This window comes from Coregonus lavaretus, assembly GCF_964263955.1.
Source record: "Coregonus lavaretus genome assembly, chromosome: 24".
Classification (NCBI taxonomy): Eukaryota; Metazoa; Chordata; class Actinopteri; order Salmoniformes; family Salmonidae; genus Coregonus; species Coregonus lavaretus.
In genome coordinates this window covers 45,456,965-45,477,460 of record NC_140011.1, presented here as the reverse complement: position 1 = coordinate 45,477,460, position 20,496 = coordinate 45,456,965, and the positions used below count along the sequence as shown (strand labels likewise).

Genomic DNA, 20,496 nt, shown 5'->3' with positions numbered 1-20,496 from the left:
AGACAACGGGCACTGATCTGACCTGTTACATAAATACTAGACAGAGACAACGGGCCCTGATCTGACCTGTTACATAAATACTAGACAGAGACAACGGGCCCTGATCTGACCTGTTACATAAATACTAGACAGAGACAACGGGCCCTGATCTGACCTGTTACATAAATACTAGACAGAGACAACGGGCCCTGATCTGACCTGTTACATAAATACTAGACAGAGTCAACGGGCCCTGATCTGACCTGTTACATAAATACTAGACAGAGACAACGGGCCCTGATCTGACCTGTTACATACATACTAGACAGAGACAACGGGCCCTGATCTGACCTGTTACATAAATACTAGACAGAGTCAACGGGCCCTGATCTGACCTGTTACATAAATACTAGACAGAGACAACGGGCCCTGATCTGACCTGTTACATAAATACTAGACAGAGACAATGGGCCCTGATCTGACCTGTTACATAAATACTAGACAGAGTCAACGGGCCCTGATCTGACCTGTTACATAAATACTAGACAGAGACAACGGGCCCTGATCTGACCTGTTACATAAATACTAGACAGAGACAACGGGCCCTGATCTGACCTGTTACATAAATACTAGACAGAGACAACGGGCCCTGATCTGACCTGTTACATAAATACTAGACAGAGACAACGGGCCCTGATCTGACCTGTTACATAAATACTAGACAGAGTCAACGGGCCCTGATCTGACCTGTTACATAAATACTAGAGAGAGACAACGGGTCCTGATCTGACCTGTTACATAAATACTAGACAGAGTCAACGGGCCCTGATCTGACCTGTTACATAAATACTAGACAGAGTCAACGGGCCCTGATCTGACCTGTTACATAAATACTAGACAGAGACAACGGGCACTGATCTGACCTGTTACATAAATACTAGACAGAGACAACGGGCCCTGATCTGACCTGTTACATAAATACTAGACAGAGTCAACGGGCCCTGATCTGACCTGTTACATAAATACTAGACAGAGACAACAGGCCCTGATCTGACCTGTTACATAAATACTAGACAGAGACAACGGGCCCTGATCTGACCTGTTACATAAATACTAGACAGAGTCAACGGGCCCTGATCTGACCTGTTACATAAATACTAGACAGAGACAACGGGCACTGATCTGACCTGTTACATAAATACTAGACAGAGACAACGGGCCCTGATCTGACCTGTTACATAAATACTAGACAGAGACAACGGGCCCTGATCTGACCTGTTACATAAATACTAGACAGAGACAACGGGCCCTGATCTGACCTGTTACATAAATACTAGACAGAGACAACGGGCCCTGATCTGACCTGTTACATAAATACTAGACAGAGTCAACGGGCCCTGATCTGACCTGTTACATAAATACTAGACAGAGACAACGGGCCCTGATCTGACCTGTTACATACATACTAGACAGAGACAACGGGCCCTGATCTGACCTGTTACATAAATACTAGACAGAGTCAACGGGCCCTGATCTGACCTGTTACATAAATACTAGACAGAGACAACGGGCCCTGATCTGACCTGTTACATAAATACTAGACAGAGACAATGGGCCCTGATCTGACCTGTTACATAAATACTAGACAGAGTCAACGGGCCCTGATCTGACCTGTTACATAAATACTAGACAGAGTCAACGGGCCCTGATCTGACCTGTTACATAAATACTAGACAGAGACAACGGGCACTGATCTGACCTGTTACATAAATACTAGACAGAGACAACGGGCCCTGATCTGACCTGTTACATAAATACTAGAGAGAGACAACGGGTCCTGATCTGACCTGTTACATAAATACTAGACAGAGTCAACGGGCCCTGATCTGACCTGTTACATAAATACTAGACAGAGACAACGGGCCCTGATCTGACCTGTTACATAAACACTAGACAGAGACAACGGGCCCTGATCTGACCTGTTACATAAATACTAGAGAGAGACAACGGGTCCTGATCTGACCTGTTACATAAATACTAGACAGAGTCAACGGGCCCTGATCTGACCTGTTACATAAATACTAGACAGAGTCAACGGGCCCTGATCTGACCTGTTACATAAATACTAGACAGAGACAACGGGCCCTGATCTGACCTGTTACATAAATACTAGACAGAGTCAACGGGCCCTGATCTGACCTGTTACATAAATACTAGACAGAGACAACAGGCCCTGATCTGACCTGTTACATAAATACTAGACAGAGACAACGGGCCCTGATCTGACCTGTTACATAAATACTAGACAGAGTCAACGGGCCCTGATCTGACCTGTTACATAAATACTAGACAGAGACAACGGGCACTGATCTGACCTGTTACATAAATACTAGACAGAGACAACGGGCCCTGATCTGACCTGTTACATAAATACTAGACAGAGACAACGGGCCCTGATCTGACCTGTTACATAAATACTAGACAGAGACAACGGGCCCTGATCTGACCTGTTACATAAATACTAGACAGAGACAACGGGCCCTGATCTGACCTGTTACATAAATACTAGACAGAGTCAACGGGCCCTGATCTGACCTGTTACATAAATACTAGACAGAGACAACGGGCCCTGATCTGACCTGTTACATACATACTAGACAGAGACAACGGGCCCTGATCTGACCTGTTACATAAATACTAGACAGAGTCAACGGGCCCTGATCTGACCTGTTACATAAATACTAGACAGAGACAACGGGCCCTGATCTGACCTGTTACATAAATACTAGACAGAGACAATGGGCCCTGATCTGACCTGTTACATAAATACTAGACAGAGTCAACGGGCCCTGATCTGACCTGTTACATAAATACTAGACAGAGACAACGGGCCCTGATCTGACCTGTTACATAAATACTAGACAGAGACAACGGGCCCTGATCTGACCTGTTACATAAATACTAGACAGAGACAACGGGCCCTGATCTGACCTGTTACATAAATACTAGACAGAGACAACGGGCCCTGATCTGACCTGTTACATAAATACTAGATAGAGTCAACGGGCCCTGATCTGACCTGTTACATAAATACTAGACAGAGTCAACGAACCCTGATCTGACCTGTTACATAAATACTACACAGAGACAACGGGCCCTGATCTGACCTGTTACATAAATACTACACAGAGACAACGGGCCCTGATCTGACCTGTTACATAAATACTAGACAGAGTCAACGGGCCCTGATCTGACCTGTTACATAAATACTAGACAGAGACAACGGGCCCTGATCTGACCTGTTACATAAATACTAGACAGAGTCAACGGGCCCTGATCTGACCTGTTACATAAATACTAGACAGAGACAACGGGCACTGATCTGACCTGTTACATAAATACTAGACAGAGACAACGGGCCCTGATCTGACCTGTTACATAAATACTAGAGAGAGACAACGGGTCCTGATCTGACCTGTTACATAAATACTAGACAGAGTCAACGGGCCCTGATCTGACCTGTTACATAAATACTAGACAGAGACAACGGGCCCTGATCTGACCTGTTACATAAACACTAGACAGAGACAACGGGCCCTGCTCTGACCTGTTACATAAATACTAGAGAGAGACAACGGGTCCTGATCTGACCTGTTACATAAATACTAGACAGAGTCAACGGGCCCTGATCTGACCTGTTACATAAATACTAGACAGAGTCAACGGGCCCTGATCTGACCTGTTAGATAAATACTAGACAGAGACAACGGGCACTGATCTGACCTGTTACATAAATACTAGACAGAGACAACGGGCCCTGATCTGACCTGTTACATAAATACTAGACAGAGTCAACGGGCCCTGATCTGACCTGTTACATAAATACTAGACAGAGACAACAGGCCCTGATCTGACCTGTTACATAAATACTAGACAGAGACAACGGGCCCTGATCTGACCTGTTACATAAATACTAGACAGAGTCAACGGGCCCTGATCTGACCTGTTACATAAATACTAGACAGAGACAACGGGCACTGATCTGACCTGTTACATAAATACTAGACAGAGACAACGGGCCCTGATCTGACCTGTTACATAAATACTAGACAGAGACAACGGGCCCTGATCTGACCTGTTACATAAATACTAGACAGAGACAACGGGCCCTGATCTGACCTGTTACATAAATACTAGACAGAGACAACGGGCCCTGATCTGACCTGTTACATAAATACTAGACAGAGTCAACGGGCCCTGATCTGACCTGTTACATAAATACTAGACAGAGACAACGGGCCCTGATCTGACCTGTTACATACATACTAGACAGAGACAACGGGCCCTGATCTGACCTGTTACATAAATACTAGACAGAGTCAACGGGCCCTGATCTGACCTGTTACATAAATACTAGACAGAGACAACGGGCCCTGATCTGACCTGTTACATAAATACTAGACAGAGACAATGGGCCCTGATCTGACCTGTTACATAAATACTAGACAGAGTCAACGGGCCCTGATCTGACCTGTTACATAAATACTAGACAGAGACAACGGGCCCTGATCTGACCTGTTACATAAATACTAGACAGAGACAACGGGCCCTGATCTGACCTGTTACATAAATACTAGACAGAGACAACGGGCCCTGATCTGACCTGTTACATAAATACTAGACAGAGACAACGGGCCCTGATCTGACCTGTTACATAAATACTAGACAGAGTCAACGGGCCCTGATCTGACCTGTTACATAAATACTAGACAGAGACAACGGGCACTGATCTGACCTGTTACATAAATACTAGACAGAGACAACGGGCCCTGATCTGACCTGTTACATAAATACTAGAGAGAGACAACGGGTCCTGATCTGACCTGTTACATAAATACTAGACAGAGTCAACGGGCCCTGATCTGACCTGTTACATAAATACTAGACAGAGACAACGGGCCCTGATCTGACCTGTTACATAAACACTAGACAGAGACAACGGGCCCTGATCTGACCTGTTACATAAATACTAGAGAGAGACAATGGGTCCTGATCTGACCTATTACATAAATACTAGACAGAGTCAACGGGCCCTGATCTGACCTGTTACATAAATACTAGACAGAGACAACGGGCCCTGATCTGACCTGTTACATAAATACTAGACAGAGACAACGGGCACTGATCTGACCTGTTACATAAATACTAGAGAGAGACAACGGGTCCTGATCTGACCTGTTACATAAATACTAGACAGAGTCAACGGGCCCTGATCTGACCTGTTACATAAATACTAGACAGAGACAACGGGCCCTGATCTGACCTGTTACATAAATACTAGACAGAGACAACGGGCCCTGATCTGACCTGTTACATAAATACTAGAGAGAGACAACGGGCCCTGATCTGACCTGTTACATAAATACTAGACAGAGACAACGGGCCCTGATCTGACCTGTTACATAAATACTAGACAGAGACAACGGGCCCTGATCTGACCTGTTACATAAATACTAGACAGAGACAACGGGCCCTGATCTGACCTGTTACATAAATACTAGATAGAGTCAACGGGCCCTGATCTGACCTGTTACATAAATACTAGACAGAGTCAACGAACCCTGATCTGACCTGTTACATAAATACTACACAGAGACAACGGGCCCTGATCTGACCTGTTACATAAATACTAGACAGAGTCAACGGGCCCTGATCTGACCTGTTACATAAATACTAGACAGAGACAACGGGCCCTGATCTGACCTGTTACATAAATACTAGACAGAGTCAACGGGCCCTGATCTGACCTGTTACATAAATACTAGACAGAGACAACGGGCCCTGATCTGACCTGTTACATAAATACTAGAGAGAGACAACGGGTCCTGATCTGACCTGTTACATAAATACTAGACAGAGTCAACGGGCCCTGATCTGACCTGTTACATAAATACTAGACAGAAACAACGGGTCCTGATCTGACCTGGTACATAAACACTAGACAGAGACAACGGGTCCTGATCTGACCTGTTACATAAATACTAGACAGAGTCAACGGGCCCTGATCTGACCTGTTACATAAATACTAGACAGAGACAACGGGCCCTGATCTGACCTGTTACATAAATACTAGACAGAGACAACGGGCCCTGATCTGACCTGTTACATAAATACTAGAGAGAGACAACGGGCCCTGATCTGACCTGTTACATAAATACTAGACAGAGACAACGGGCCCTGATCTGACCTGTTACATAAATACTAGACAGAGTCAACGGGCCCTGATCTGACCTGTTACATAAATACTAGACAGAGTCAACGGGCCCTGATCTGACCTGTTACATAAATACTAGACAGAGACAACGGGCCCTGATCTGACCTGTTACATAAATACAAGAGAGAGACAACGGGTCCTGATCTGACCTGTTACATAAATACTAGACAGAGTCAACGGGCCCTGATCTGACCTGTTACATAAATACTAGACAGAAACAACGGGCCCTGATCTGACCTGGTACATAAACACTAGACAGAGACAACGGGTCCTGATCTGACCTGTTACATAAATACTAGACAGAGTCAACGGGCCCTGATCTGACCTGTTACATAAATACTAGACAGAGACAACGGGCCCTGATCTGACCTGTTACATAAATACTAGACAGAGACAACGGGCCCTGATCTGACCTGTTACATAAATACTAGAGAGAGACAACGGGCCCTGATCTGACCTGTTACATAAATACTAGAGAGAGACAACGGGCCCTGATCTGACCTGTTACATAAATACTAGACAGAGTCAACGGGCCCTGATCTGACCTGTTACATAAATACTAGACAGAGTCAACGGGCCCTGATCTGACCTGTTACATAAATACTAGACAGAGACAACGGGCCCTGATCTGACCTGTTACATAAATACTAGACAGAGACAACGGGCCCTGATCTGACCTGTTACATAAATACTAGACAGAGACAACGGGCCCTGATCTGACCTGTTACATAAATACTAGACAGAGACAACGGGCCCTGATCTGACCTGTTACATAAATACTAGACAGAGTCAACGGGCCCTGATCTAACCTGTTACATAAATACTAGACAGAGTCAACGGGCCCTGATCTGACCTGTTACATAAATACTAGACAGAGTCAACGGGCCCTGATCTGACCTGTTACATAAATACTAGACAGAGACAACGGGCCCTGATCTGACCTGTTACATTAATACTAGACAGAGACAACGGGCCCTGATCTGACCTGTTACATAAATACTAGACAGAGACAACGGGCCCTGATCTGACCTGTTACATAAATACTAGACAGAGACAACGGGCCCTGATCTGACCTGTTACATAAATACTAGACAGAGACAACGGGCCCTGATCTGACCTGTTACATAAATACTAGACAGAGACAACGGGCCCTGTGTGTGTCTTCTCAACCTGCAACAGGACCGGAATGAATGAACCAAGTTATTCCTCCTATTGTTTTCTCACAACTTACTGGTGCAGCTCTCTCTCACACACACACACACACACACACACACACACACACACACACACACACACACACACACACACACACACACACACACACACTACCTTGATGTAGCCTCTATGGGCCAGTGTGTTCATCAGAAGGTGGCTCCAGGAGTCTTCTACCAGCAGGTCTGACAGAAACCGCAGAGGAGCTGCATTCACCTCCTGAAGACTGACACACACACACACACTTTAATAAAACATACACTTATATACAAGTAAACAGACAGATTTTACAGTCAACATCGAATAGCTGTCCAGCAGACATGATCTCACCCAATCACGTAGAGGTCTGTGGCGGGCTGGGCTTCCAGCTGCAGCAAGGAAGTGACATCACCAGGAGGCTCTGCTGTCGCCACATTCCATGTGACCATGTGCAGCCTATCAGAAACAAGCAGGAAGTAGAGAGAGAGAAATAATAAACAAACTGTGTATTTTCAGAAGAAAGGTTATTTGCAGAACCCAGCTTTAGAACACAGCCTTAGAACCCAGCCTTGATACTTAAAACTACTAAGGTACTTGGTGTGTGTGTCTCTCTCTCTCTCTGGGTGTGTGTATGTGTGTGCTTCCCTCTGGGTGTGTGCGTGTGCTTCCCTCTGGGTGTGTGTGTGTGTGTGCTTCCCTCTGGGTGTGTGTGAGTGTGTGCTTCCCTCTGGGTGTGTGTATGTGTGTGCTTCCCTCTGGGTGTGTGTGTGTGCTTCCCTCTGGGTGTGTGCGTGTCTGTGTGAACCTGAAGGTGTCTCTGGGGCTGATGCGTCCACAGAGCTGAAAGGCTTCATCCAGAGTGCGGGACACTTCCTCGTTAGCCTCATCATCAGAGCTCAGGTCCTCCACACAGTTCAGCAGCTGGGACAGCCGCTGTCGGAGCAGCAGTCTGCCCTTTGACCCCTGGGACGCCGTGCTGGAGGTGCTGTCTGACCTCACACGACCCCCGACCCCCGACCCTACCCCGTCAGAGACACACAGTGCATCCATCGCCATTTTCATTGACTCAGACATAGCTAGATCTGACTGTAAGTGTGTTTCTCTCTCTCTGAGTGATAGCAGGCAGAGAGGTTGGTTGGTGAGATGGAGGGATACAGTCGGCAGAACAAGAGAAAGAAGGGAAGAGAAAAGTCTTCCAGCTCTGATAGATTGTTTAGATTCCTTGCTCTTCTCTGATTGGTCCAGTCCAGAGGTCTCCAGCTGCTGGACTGTTAGCGTCAAGTTAAACCAACGGCGTGGGTTGGGTCCACTCAGACCAGCGTCTTTCTCTTCAGGTCCTCTTTGGATCGTTCACAGAACCCAGTCTGTGATTCTCTGCTTCTTGTTGATTGGCTTGCTAGTGGATTCCTCCTGGCAGTAAACTGTCAGTCTCAGTTGGAGGTTCGAATCTTCTGAGATGATCTAATCTGGGTTGTCTTTCAGTAGATCCAGGAGATCCTCCCTCAGAACAGTTGGCCTTGTTCCAGAATGAACTGCACAGCCTTTATGTCCTGTCCTCTGTCCTGTCCTCTGTCCTGTCCTCTGTGTTTCCTGTACTCCCTGTCTGTGTGTGTCTGGTTGGCTGGCCTGAGTGACCGGCAAGTGACAGACTGAGAGCGACAGAGTTTTGGGGACGCAGGCGAAAGAGTGATGAAGAGAAAGTGTGAGATTAGGACAGGGGAGAGCCACGTGATAAGGTGTGTGTGTGTGTGTGTGTGTGTGTGTGTGTGTGTGATCCCCAATCACAGAGGGTATTGTTTCAGGACTTGGGCAACACTAGAGTGGCGTCACACACTGTAAGAGGTTTAATATGTTGGCTTTACTCTATAACACTGACAACTGTTACTACTAAGAGAGAGAGAGAGAGAGATTCATGTTTTATTATTATTGTAAAAAATATATACAGTGCCTATACCCTATAATGACAAAGAGAAAACAGGTTTTTAGAAATGTTTGCAAATGTATAAAAAATAAGAAACAGAAATACCTTATTTACATACAGTCCCAGTCAAAAGTTTGGACACACCTACTCATTCAAGGGTTTTTCTTTATTTTTACTATTTTCTACATTGTAGAATAATAGTGAAGACATTAAAACTATGAAATAACACATATGGAATCATGTAGTAACCAAAAAAGTGTTAAACAAATCAAAATATATCTAATATTTGAGATTCTTCAAATAGCCACCCTTTGACTTGATAACATCTTTGCACACTCTTGGCATTCTCTCAACCAGCTTCACCTGGAATGCTTTTCCAACAGTCTTGAAGGAGTTCCCACATATGCTGAGCACTTGTTGGCTGCTTTTCCTTCACTCTGCCGTCCGACTCATCCCAAACCATCTCAATTGGGTTGAGGTCGGGGGATTGTGGAGGCCAGGTCATCTGATGCAGCACTCCATCACTCTCCTTCTTGGTCAAATAGCCCTTACACAGCCTGGAGGTGTGTTGGGTCATTGTGGAGATGGGAGAACCTTCCAGAAGGACAACTATCTGGCCTTTATGGTAGAGTGACCAGACGGAAGCCACTCCTCAGTAAAAGGCACATGACAGCCCGCTTGGAGTTTGCCAAAAGGCACCTAAAGGACTCTCAGACCATGAGAAACAAGATTCTCTGGTCTGATGAAACCAAGATTGAACTCTTTGGCCTGAATGCCAAGCATCACGTCTGGAGGACACCTGGCACAATGCCTACAGTGAAGCATGGTGGTGGCAGCATCATGCTGTGGGGATGTTTTTCAGCAGCAGGGACTGGGAGACAAGTCAGGATCGAGGCAAAGATGAACGGAGCAAAGTACAGAGAGGTCCTTGATGAAAACCTGCTCCAGAGCGCTCAGGACCTCAGACTGGGGAGAAGGTTCACCTTCCAACAGGACAACGACCCTAAGCACACAGCCAAGACAACGCAGGAATGGGTTTGGGACAAGTCTCTGAATGTCCTTGAGTGGCCCAGCCAGAGCCCGGACTTGAACCCGATCTAACATCTCTGGAGAGACCTGAAAATAGCTGTGCAGCGACGCTCCCCATCCAACCTGACAGAGCTTGAGAGGATCTGCAGAGAAGAATGGGAGAAACTCCCCAAATATAGGTGTGCCAAGCTTGTAGTGTCATACCCAAGAAGACTCGAGGCTGTAATCGCTGCCAAAGGTGCTTCAACAAAGTACTGAGTAAAGGGTCTGAATACTTATGTAAATGTGATATTTCTGTTTTTTCTGTTTGATAAACTTCACTTTGTCATTATGGGGTATTGTGTATAGATTGAGGGGGAAAAAACAATTTAATCTATTTTAGAATAAGGCTGTAACGAATGTGGAAAACGTGAAGGGGTCTGAATGCTTTCCGAATGCACTGTACGCACACATTTCCCAAAACCTGTTTTTACTTTGTCATTATGGGCTATTGATGAGGGGGGAAAAAAACAATTTAATCCATTTTAGAATAAGGCTGTAACCATAACAAAATGTAGAAAAAGTCAAGGGGTCTGAAAACTTTCCAAAAAGGTATTGTATAAATATAATATAAAAAAGAGAGCGCGAGAGAGCGAGTGAGAGAGAGAAAGACAGACATGAAGAGAGATGGGAGATGAAAAGAGAGAGTTCACAATAGAACTCTTTAGACCAGTGATCCAGGTGAAAGATCAGGTATTTAAAGCTGCGGTGGGGAAATGACTAAGCCTCTGCTACAACTGTGGTTTACTGTATGTTGTTGTTTTTTAAATACAATTATTTATTTTAATCCAATTGATCTAAAGCCCCAAGGCTGCGTTAACACTCAGCAATCAACGGTCAACAATCTCAAATATCTCCCTAGATTTAGAAACACACAACGTGTTGAGCTGACGTTACACATATCTAACATCCATATAGTTGAGCTGTTTAAATCTATCCTGGTGTATTGCACAGATCCTTTGTCCGTATTTAATTAAATCCAAATAATTTATTAGTCCTGTTAGAGAACGTCCTGTGGTAGAGATGTCTGCATGAAAGGGTGTAAGCCTGGGTATGGAATATAGTCTCTGGGATAGGGAATAGAGTCTCTGGGATAGGGAATAGAGTCTCTGGGATAGGGAATATAGTCTCTGGGATAGTGAATAGAGTCTCTGGGATAGGGAATAGAGTCTCTGGGATAGGGAATAGAGTCTCTGGGATAGGGAATAGAGTCTCTGGGATAGGGAATAGAGTCTCTGGGATAGGGAACAGAGTCTCTGGGATAGGGAATATAGTCTCTGGGATAGGGAATAGAGTCTCTGGGATAGGGAACAGTCTCTGGGATAGGGAATAGAGTCTCTGGGATAGGGAATAGAGTCTCTGGGATAGGGAACAGAGTCTCTGGGATAGGGAACAGAGTCTCTGGGATAGGGAATATAGTCTCTGGGATAGGGAATAGAGTCTCTGGGATAGGGAATAGAGTCTCTGGGATAGGGAATAGAGTCTCTGGGATAGGGAATAGAGTCTCTGGGATAGGGAATAGAGTCTCTGGGATAGGGAATAGAGTCTCTGGGATAGGGAATAGAGTCTCTGGGATAGGGAATATAGTCTCTGGGATAGGGAACAGAGTCTATGGGATAGGGAATAGAGTCTCTGGGATAGGGAATAGTCTCTGGGTTAGGGAACAGAGTCTCTGGGATAGGGAATAGGGGAAAGGTCAGGGGCATCAAACTCATTTTGCCCCGGGGGCCGCATTCAGTCTTCAACGAGGTCCGAAGGGCCACATTCAGTCTTCAACGAGGTCAGAGGGCCGCATTCAGTCTTCAACGAGGTCCGAAGGGCCGCATTCAGTCTTCAACGAGGTCCGAAGGGCCGCATTCAGTCTTCAACGAGGTCCGAAGGGCCGCATTCAGTCTTCAACGAGGTCCGAAGGGCCGCATTCAGTCTTCAACGAGGTTCAAAGGGCCGCATTCAGTCTTCAACGAGGTCCGAAGGGCCGCACTGAAAATTGGTTATATCCGACCATATGTTTGACACCCCTGGTCTAGGGGAATAGGGCCAGAGAGGCTAGGGGAATAGGGCCAGAGAGACTAAGGGAATAGGGCCAGAGAGACTAAGGGAATAGGGCCAGAGTGGCTAGGGGCATAGGGCAGAGAGGGTAGGGGAATAGGGCCAGAGAGGCTAGGGGAATAGGGCCAGAGAGGGTAGGGGAATAGGGCCAGAGAGGCTAGGGGAATAGGGCCAGAGAGGGTAGGGGAATAGGGCCAGAGAGGCTAGGGGAATAGGGCCAGAGAGGCTAGGGGAATAGGGCCAGAGAGGCTAGGGGAATAGGGCCAGAGAGGGTAGGGGAATAGGGCCAGAGAGGCTATGGGAATAGGGCCAGAGAGGCTAGGGGAATAGGGCCAGAGAGGGTAGGGGAATAGGGCCAGAGAGGGTAGGGGAATAGGGCCAGAGAGGCTAGGGGAATAGGGCCAGAGAGGCTAGGGGAATAGGGCCAGAGAGGCTAGGGGAATAGGGCCAGAGAGGCTAGGGGAATAGGGCCAGAGAGGCTAGGGGAATAGGGCCAGAGAGGGTAGGGGAATAGGGCCAGATAGGCTAGGGGAATAGGGCCAGAGAGGGTAGGGGAATAGGGCCAGAGAGGCTAGGGGAATAGGGCCAGAGAGGCTATGGGAATAGGGCCAGAGAGGGTAGGGGAATAGGGCCAGAGAGGCTAGGGGAATAGGGCCAGAGAGGCTAGGGGAATAGGGCCAGAGAGGCTAGGGGAATAGGGCCAAAGAGGCTAGGGGAATAGGGCCAGAGAGGCTAGGGGAATAGGGCCAGAGAGGGTAGGGGAATCGGGCCAGAGAGGCTAGGGGAATAGGGCCAGAGAGGCTAGGGGAATAGGGCCAGAGAGGCTAGGGGAATAGGGCCAGAGAGGCTAGGGGAATAGGGCCAGAGAGGCTAGGGGAATAGGGCCAGAGAGGCTAGGGGAATAGGGCCAGAGAGGCTAGGGGAATAAGGCCAGAGAGGCTATGGGAATAGGGCCAGAGAGGCTAGGGGAATAGGGCCAGAGAGGGTAGGGGAATAGGGCCAGAGAGGCTAGGGGAATAGGGCCAGAGAGGGTAGGGGAATAGGGCCAGAGAGGGTAGGGGAATAGGGCCAGAGAGGCTAGGGGAATAGGGCCAGAGAGGCTAGGGGAATAGGGCCAGAGAGGCTAGGGGAATAGGGCCAGAGAGGCTATGGGAATAGGGCCAAAGAGGCTAGGGGAATAGGGCCAGAGAGGCTAGGGGAATAGGGCCAGAGAGGCTAGGGGAATAGGGCCAGAGAGGCTAGGGGAATAGGGCCAGAGAGGCTAGGGGAATAGGGCCAGAGAGGCTAGGGGAATAGGGCCAGAGAGGGTAGGGGAATAGGGCCAGAGAGGCTAGGGGAATAGGGCATAGCTAGAGAAGTCTTGTCGTGTATGATGTTGTTATTGCTCTGGTGTTCTTGTTGAGGACAAAGGAACATGTCAGAGGGACATGCAGCAGCATGGGGTCTATAACCAGCTACAGCCATACAGAGGGACAGCGGGACAGAGGGACAGAGGGACAGAGGGACAGAGGGACAGAGGGACAGAGGGACAGAGGGACAGAGGGACAGAGGGACAGAGGGACAGAGGGACATGCAGCAGCATGGGGTCTATAACCAGCTACAGCCATACAGAGGGACAGCGGGACAGAGGGACAGAGGGACAGAGGGACAGAGGGACAGAGGGACAGAGGGACAGAGGGACAGGCAGCAGCATGGGGTGTGGTGTATAATGAGCTGTACTGCCATACAGCAGTAATTAAGAAAATGGGGGTATAATTTACATAACAAAACAATGACGTGAATCATAATAGGGATGGGCATTTGAAATTATTTCACTATTTGAATAATGTAAAAAATAAACGGATATCCTGATAGTCGAACCTCGAAATACATGTGTTTTAAAGAAATATGTATATTTTCTCACATCAATGGGGACTTGCTCGTGCAACTCAGGAGAGAGCCGGTGCACTCTGCTTGTTTCAGCAGAAGGGTGGTGGAGGGGCGGGAGAGGAGCAGGGGCTGGTGTGTGTGACGTGGAGGGAGAGAGGGAGAGAGAAAGTAGACAAACCGACTAGTGTTAGTTAGACAAACTTGTTGCTGCCGTAGGTTACAGCTGAAGTCGGTAGTTTACATAAACTTAGGTTGGAGTCATTAAAACTCGTTTTTCAACCACTCCACAAATTTCTTGTTAACAAACTATAGTTTTGGCAAGTCGGTTAGGACATCCACTTTGTGCATGACACAAGTAATTTTTCCAACAATTGTTTACAGACAGATTATTTCACTTATAATTCACTGTATCACAATTCCAGTGGGTCAGAAGTTTACATACACTAAGTTGACTGTGCCTTTAAACAGCTTGGAAAATTCCAGAAAATGATGTCATGGCTTTAGAAGCTTCTGATAGGCTAATTGACATAATTTGAGTCAATTGGAGGTACTTCAAGGCCTGCCTTCAAACTCAATGCCTCTTTGCTTGACATCATGGGAAAATCAAAAGAAATGAGCCAAGACCTCAGAAAAGTCTGGTTCATCCTTGGGAGCAATTTCCAAACACCTGAAGGTACCATGTTCATCTGTACAAACAATAGTATGCAAGTATAAACACCATGGGACCACGAAGCGTCATACCGCTCAGGAAGGAGACACGTTCTATCTCCTAGAGATGAACGTACTTTGGTGTGAAAAGTGCAAATCAATCCCAGAACAACAGCAAAGGACCTTGTGAAGATGCTGGAGGAAACAGGTACAAAAGTATCTATATCCCCAGTAAAACGAGTCCTATATCGACATAACCTGAAAGGCCGCTCAGCAAGGAAGAAGCCACTGCTCCAAAACCGCCATCAAAAAGCCAGACTACAGTTTGCAACTGAACATGGGGACAAAGATCGTACTTTTTGGACAAATGTCATGTGGTCTGATGAAACAAAAAGATAACTGTTTGGCCATAATGACCATCGTTATGTTTGTGGGAAAAAGGGGGTTTGCTTGCAAGCCGAAGATCACCATCCCAACCGTGAAGCACGGGGGTGGCAGCATCATGCTGTGATTTTTGCTGCAGGAGGGACTGGTGCACTTCACAAAATAGATGGCATCATGAGGAAGGAAAATGATGTGGATATATTGAAGCAACATCTCAAGACATCAGTCAGGAAGGTAAAGCTTGGTCGCAAATGGGTCTTCCAAATGGACATTGACACAAAGCATACTTCCAAAGTTGTGGCAGAATGGCTTAAGGACAACAAAGTCAAGGTATTGGAGTGGCCATCACAAAGCCCTGACCTCAATCCTATAAAACATTTGTGGGCAGAACTGAAAAAGCGTGTGCGAGCAAGGAGTCAGGTAGCTAGCTAGCTAGCAAGGCTAATTGGGTCTATTTTGCTGCACTCCCCGTCCTTGTCTACAACAACTCCATTCGTATGAAACAACAGCCTTCCTGTTGGTTGATCATTGTAGCCTACTCCTCATTTAGCCAATTTAATTCCTCTGACTGTTGTGTTGCTTTGATAGAACCAATAAAAACTAGAATAGTACATTTCCTGAAGATGTGGTGTGATTGCTAGAAGAAGGTGTGGTGTGATTGCTAGAAGAAGATGTGGAGTGATTGCTAGAAGAAGATGTGGTGTGATTGCTAGAAGAAGATGTGGTGTGATTGCTAGCTGGTGAAGGATCAGGTGGTTGATAGTATAGGATGGCCTGCACATTAAAACGTTGGTTTGGTGTCTCTAGCTTGAATGGTTCAAGAGTTACTGTTGGTGAGTTATTTTATGCTAATTTATGCACATTTATATAGTTATAGTTGATAAAAGTTTTTAAAGAATTTGAAGTTGGGACAGCATAAACCTGTGAAAGTTGGTTTGGTGTCTCTAGCTTGAACAGTTCAAGAGTTACAATTATTGTTGGTAAGTTTTATATGCTAATTTATGCACATGGTTTTGGTCAGTAGTTGTGGTCAGTAGTGCTCCTAACCCTAACCCTGTAGTGCTCCTAACCCTAACCCTGTAGTGCTCCTAACCCTAACCCTTTTTTTTTTTTTTTTTTTTTTTTTAGTCATTTAGCAGACGCTCTTATCCAGAGCGACTTACAGTTAGTGAATAAATATTTTTGTATACTGGCCCCCCGTGGGAATCGAAGCCACAACCCTGGCATTGCAAACGCCATGCTCAATCAACTGAGCTACATCCCTGCCAGCCATTCCCTCCCCTACCCTGGACGACGCTGGGCCAATTGTGCGCCGCCCATGAGTCTCCCGGTCGCGGCCGGCTGCGACAGAGCCTGGATGCTCTAACCCTGTAGTGCTCCTAACCCTAACCCTGTAGTGCTCCTAACCCTAACCCTGTAGTGCTCCTAACCCTAACCCTGTAGTGCTCCTAACCCTAACCCTGTAGTGCTCCTAACCCTGTAGTGCTCCTAATCCTAACCCTGTAGTGCTCCTAATCCTAACCCTGTAGTGCTCCTAATCCTAATCCTAACCCTGTAGTGCTCCTAATCCTAACCCTATAGTGCTCCTAACCCTAACCCTATAGTGCTCCTAACCCTAACCCTGTAGTGCTCCTAACCCTAAACCTGTAGTGCTCCTAACCCTAACCCTGTAGTGCTCCTAACCCTAACCCTGTAGTGCTCCTAACCCTAACCCTGTAGTGCTCCTAACCCTAACCCTGTAGTGCTCCTAACCCTGTAGTGCTCCTAATCCTAACCCTGTAGTGCTCCTAATCCTAACCCTGTAGTGATCCTAATCCTAATCCTAACCCTGTAGTGCTCCTAATCCTAACCCTATAGTGCTCCTAACCCTAACCCTATAGTGCTCCTAACCCTAACCCTGTAGTGCTCCTAACCCTAACCCTGTAGTGCTCCTAACCCTAAACCTGTAGTGCTCCTAACCCTAACCCTGTAGTGCTCCTAACCCTAACCCTGTAGTGCTCCTAACCCTAACCCTGTAGTGCTCCTAACCCTAACCCTGTAGTGCTCCTAACCCTGTAGTGCTCCTAATCCTAACCCTGTAGTGCTCCTAATCCTAACCCTGTAGTGCTCCTAATCCTAATCCTAACCCTGTAGTGCTCCTAATCCTAACCCTATAGTGCTCCTAACCCTAACCCTATAGTGCTCCTAACCCTAACCCTGTAGTGCTCCTAACCCTAACCCTGTAGTGCTCCTAATCCTAACCCTGTAGTGCTCCTAATCCTAACCCTGTAGTGCTCCTAACCCTAAACCTGTAGTGCTCCTAATCCTAACCCTGTAGTGCTCCTAACCCTAACCCTGTAGTGCTCCTAACCCTAAACCTGTAGTGCTCCTAATCCTAACCCTGTAGTGCTCCTAATCCTAACCCTGTAGTGCTCCTAACCCTAACCCTGTAGTGCTCCTAACCCTGTAGTGCTCCTAACCCTGTAGTGCTCCTAACCCTGTAGTGTTCCTAACCCTGTAGTGCTCCTAACCCTGTAGTGCTCCTAACCCTAACCCTGTAGTGCTCCTAACCCTAACCCTGTGTGGTGCTCAGATGACCAGAGGGAGAATAAATGCGTGAAAACACAGAGTATTAAGAGAGAACAGAGCCGAACCAGAAAAGAGAAACAGTGAAGTGAGAGAGAATTAAGGGAGCATATCTCTTTCCAAAGCAAAGCTAGATAATCCCTGTTACCCTCCTTCCTCCCCTCTACCTCTCCTCTACCCCTCCTTCCTCCCCTCTACCTCTCCTCTACCCCTCCTTCCTCCCCCCTCTACCTCTCCTCTACCCCTCCTTCCTCCCCTCTACCTCTCCTCTACCCCTCCTTCCTCCCCTCTACCTCTCCTCTACCCCTCCTTCCTCCCCTCTACCTCTCCTCTACCCCTCCTCCCCCCCTCTACCTCTCCTCTACCCCTCCTTCCTCCCCTCTACCTCTCCTCTACCCCTCCTCCCCCCTCTACCTCTCCTCTACCCCTCCTCCCCCCCTCTACCTCTCCCTACCCCTCCTCCACCCCTCAACCTCTCCTACTACCCCTCCTCCCCCCTCAACCTCTCCTCTACCCCACCACACCCCTCTACCTCTCCACTACCCCTCCTTCCTCCCCTCTACCTCTCCTCTACCCCTCCTCCCCCCACCTCCTCTACCCCTCCTCCCCCCTCAACCTCCTCACCCCACCTCCCCCCTCTACCTCTCCTCTACCCACTCCTCCTCCCCTCTACCTCTCCTCCCCCTCTACCTCTCCTCTACCCCTCCTTCCTCCCCTCTACCTCTCCTCTACCCCTCCTTCCTCCCCCCTCTACCTCTCCTCTACCCCTCCTCCCTCCGCTCTACCTCTCCTCTACCCCTCCTCCCCCCTCTACCTCTCCTCTACCCCTCCTTCCTCCCCTCTACCTCTCCTCTACCCCTCCTTCCTCCCCTCTACCTCTCCTCTACCCCTCCTTCCTCCCCCCTCTACCTCTCCTCTACCCCTCCTCCCTCCGCTCTACCTCTCCTCTACCCCTCCTCCCCCCTCTACCTCTCCTCTACCCCTCCTTCCTCCCCTCTACCTCTCCTCTACCCCTCCTTCCTCCCCCCTCTACCTCTCCTCTACCCCTCCTTCCTCCCCCCTCTACCTCTCCTCTACCCCTCCTTCCTCCCCCCTCTACCTCTCCTCTACCCCTCCTTCCTCCCCTCTACCTCTCCTCTACCCCTCCTTCCTCCCCTCTACCTCTCCTCTACCCCTCCTCCCCCCTCTACCTCTCCTCTCCCCCCACCTCCCCCCTCTACCTCTCCTCTCCCCCCTCCTCCCCCCTCTACCTCTCCTCTACCCCTCCTTCCTCCCCTCTACCTCTCCTCTACCCCTCCTTCCTCCCCTCTACCTCTCCTCTCCCCCTCCTCCTCCCCCTCTACCTCTCCTCTACCCCTCCTTCCTCCCGCTCTACCTCTCCTCTACCCCTCCTTCCTCCCCTCTACCTCTCCCCCCCTCCTCCCCCCTCTACCTCTCCTCTACCCCTCCTTCCTCCCCTCTACCTCTCCTCTACCCCTCCTTCCTCCCCTCTACCTCTCCTCTACCCCTCCTCCCCCCTCTACCTCTCCTCTACCCCTCCTTCCTCCCCTCTACCTCTCCTCTACCCCTCCTTCCTCCCCTCTACCTCTCCTCTACCCCCTCCTCCCTCCGCTCTACCTCTCCTCTACCCCTCCTCCCCCTCTACCTCTCCTCTACCCCTCCTTCCTCCCCTCTACCTCTCCTCTACCCCTCCTCCCCCCTCTACCTCTCCTCTACCCCTCCTTCCTCCCCTCTACCTCTCCTCTACCCCTCCTTCCTCCCCTCTACCTCTCCTCTACCCCTCCTTCCTCCCCTCTACCTCTCCTCCCCCCTCCTCCCCCCTCTACCTCTCCTCTCCCCCTCCTTCCTCCCCTCTACCTCTCCTCTACCCCTCCTTCCTCCCCTCTCTACCTCTCCTCTACCCCCTCCTCCCCCCCTCTACCTCTCCTCTACCCCTCCTCCCCCCCTCTACCTCTCCTCTACCCCTCCTTCCTCCCCCTCTACCTCTCCTCTACCCCTCCTCCTCCCCCTCTACCTCTCCTCTACCCCTCCTTCCTCCCCTCTACCTCTCCTCTACCCCTCCTTCCTCCCCCTCTACCTCTCCTCTCCCCCCCTCCTCCCCCCTCTACCTCTCCTCTCCCCCCTCCTCCCCCCTCTACCTCTCCTCTCCCCTCCTCCCCCCTCTACCTCTCTCTACCCTCCTTCCTCCCCTCTACCTCTCCTCTACCCCTCCTTCCTCCCCCTCTACCTCTCCTCTACCCCTCCTCCCCCCCTCTACCTCTCCTCTACCCCTCCTCCCCCCTCTACCTCTCCTCTACCCCTCCTTCCTCCCTCTCTACCTCTCCTCTACCCCTCCTCCCCCCTCTACCTCTCCTCTACCCCTCCTCCCCCCTCTACCTCTCCTCTACCCCCTCCCTTCCTCCCGCTCTACCTCTCCTCTACCCCTCCTTCCTCCCCCTCTCTACCTCTCCTCTACCCCTCCTCCCCCCTCTACCTCTCCTCTACCCCTCCTCCCCCCTCTACCTCTCCTCTACCCCTCCTTCCTCCCCTCTCTACCTCTCCTCTACCC

General features: G+C 48.7%; 1 protein-coding gene across 1 annotated transcript in view; it reads right to left on the bottom strand.

The window, feature by feature from the left end:
• Positions 1-8,500, bottom strand: part of LOC311099909 (inositol polyphosphate 5-phosphatase K-like) — a gene marked incomplete at both ends in the record, with an annotated part of 74,054 nt that extends 65,554 nt beyond the window's left edge. Inside the window, 3 exons of the mRNA XM_084140627.1 lie at positions 7,583-7,691; positions 7,796-7,900; positions 8,250-8,500. Coding sequence (XP_083996753.1) covers positions 7,583-7,691; positions 7,796-7,900; positions 8,250-8,500 — 465 coding nt within the window. The remainder of the gene's footprint in view (positions 1-7,582; positions 7,692-7,795; positions 7,901-8,249) is intronic.
• Between the last annotated feature and the right edge of the window lie 11,996 nt (positions 8,501-20,496).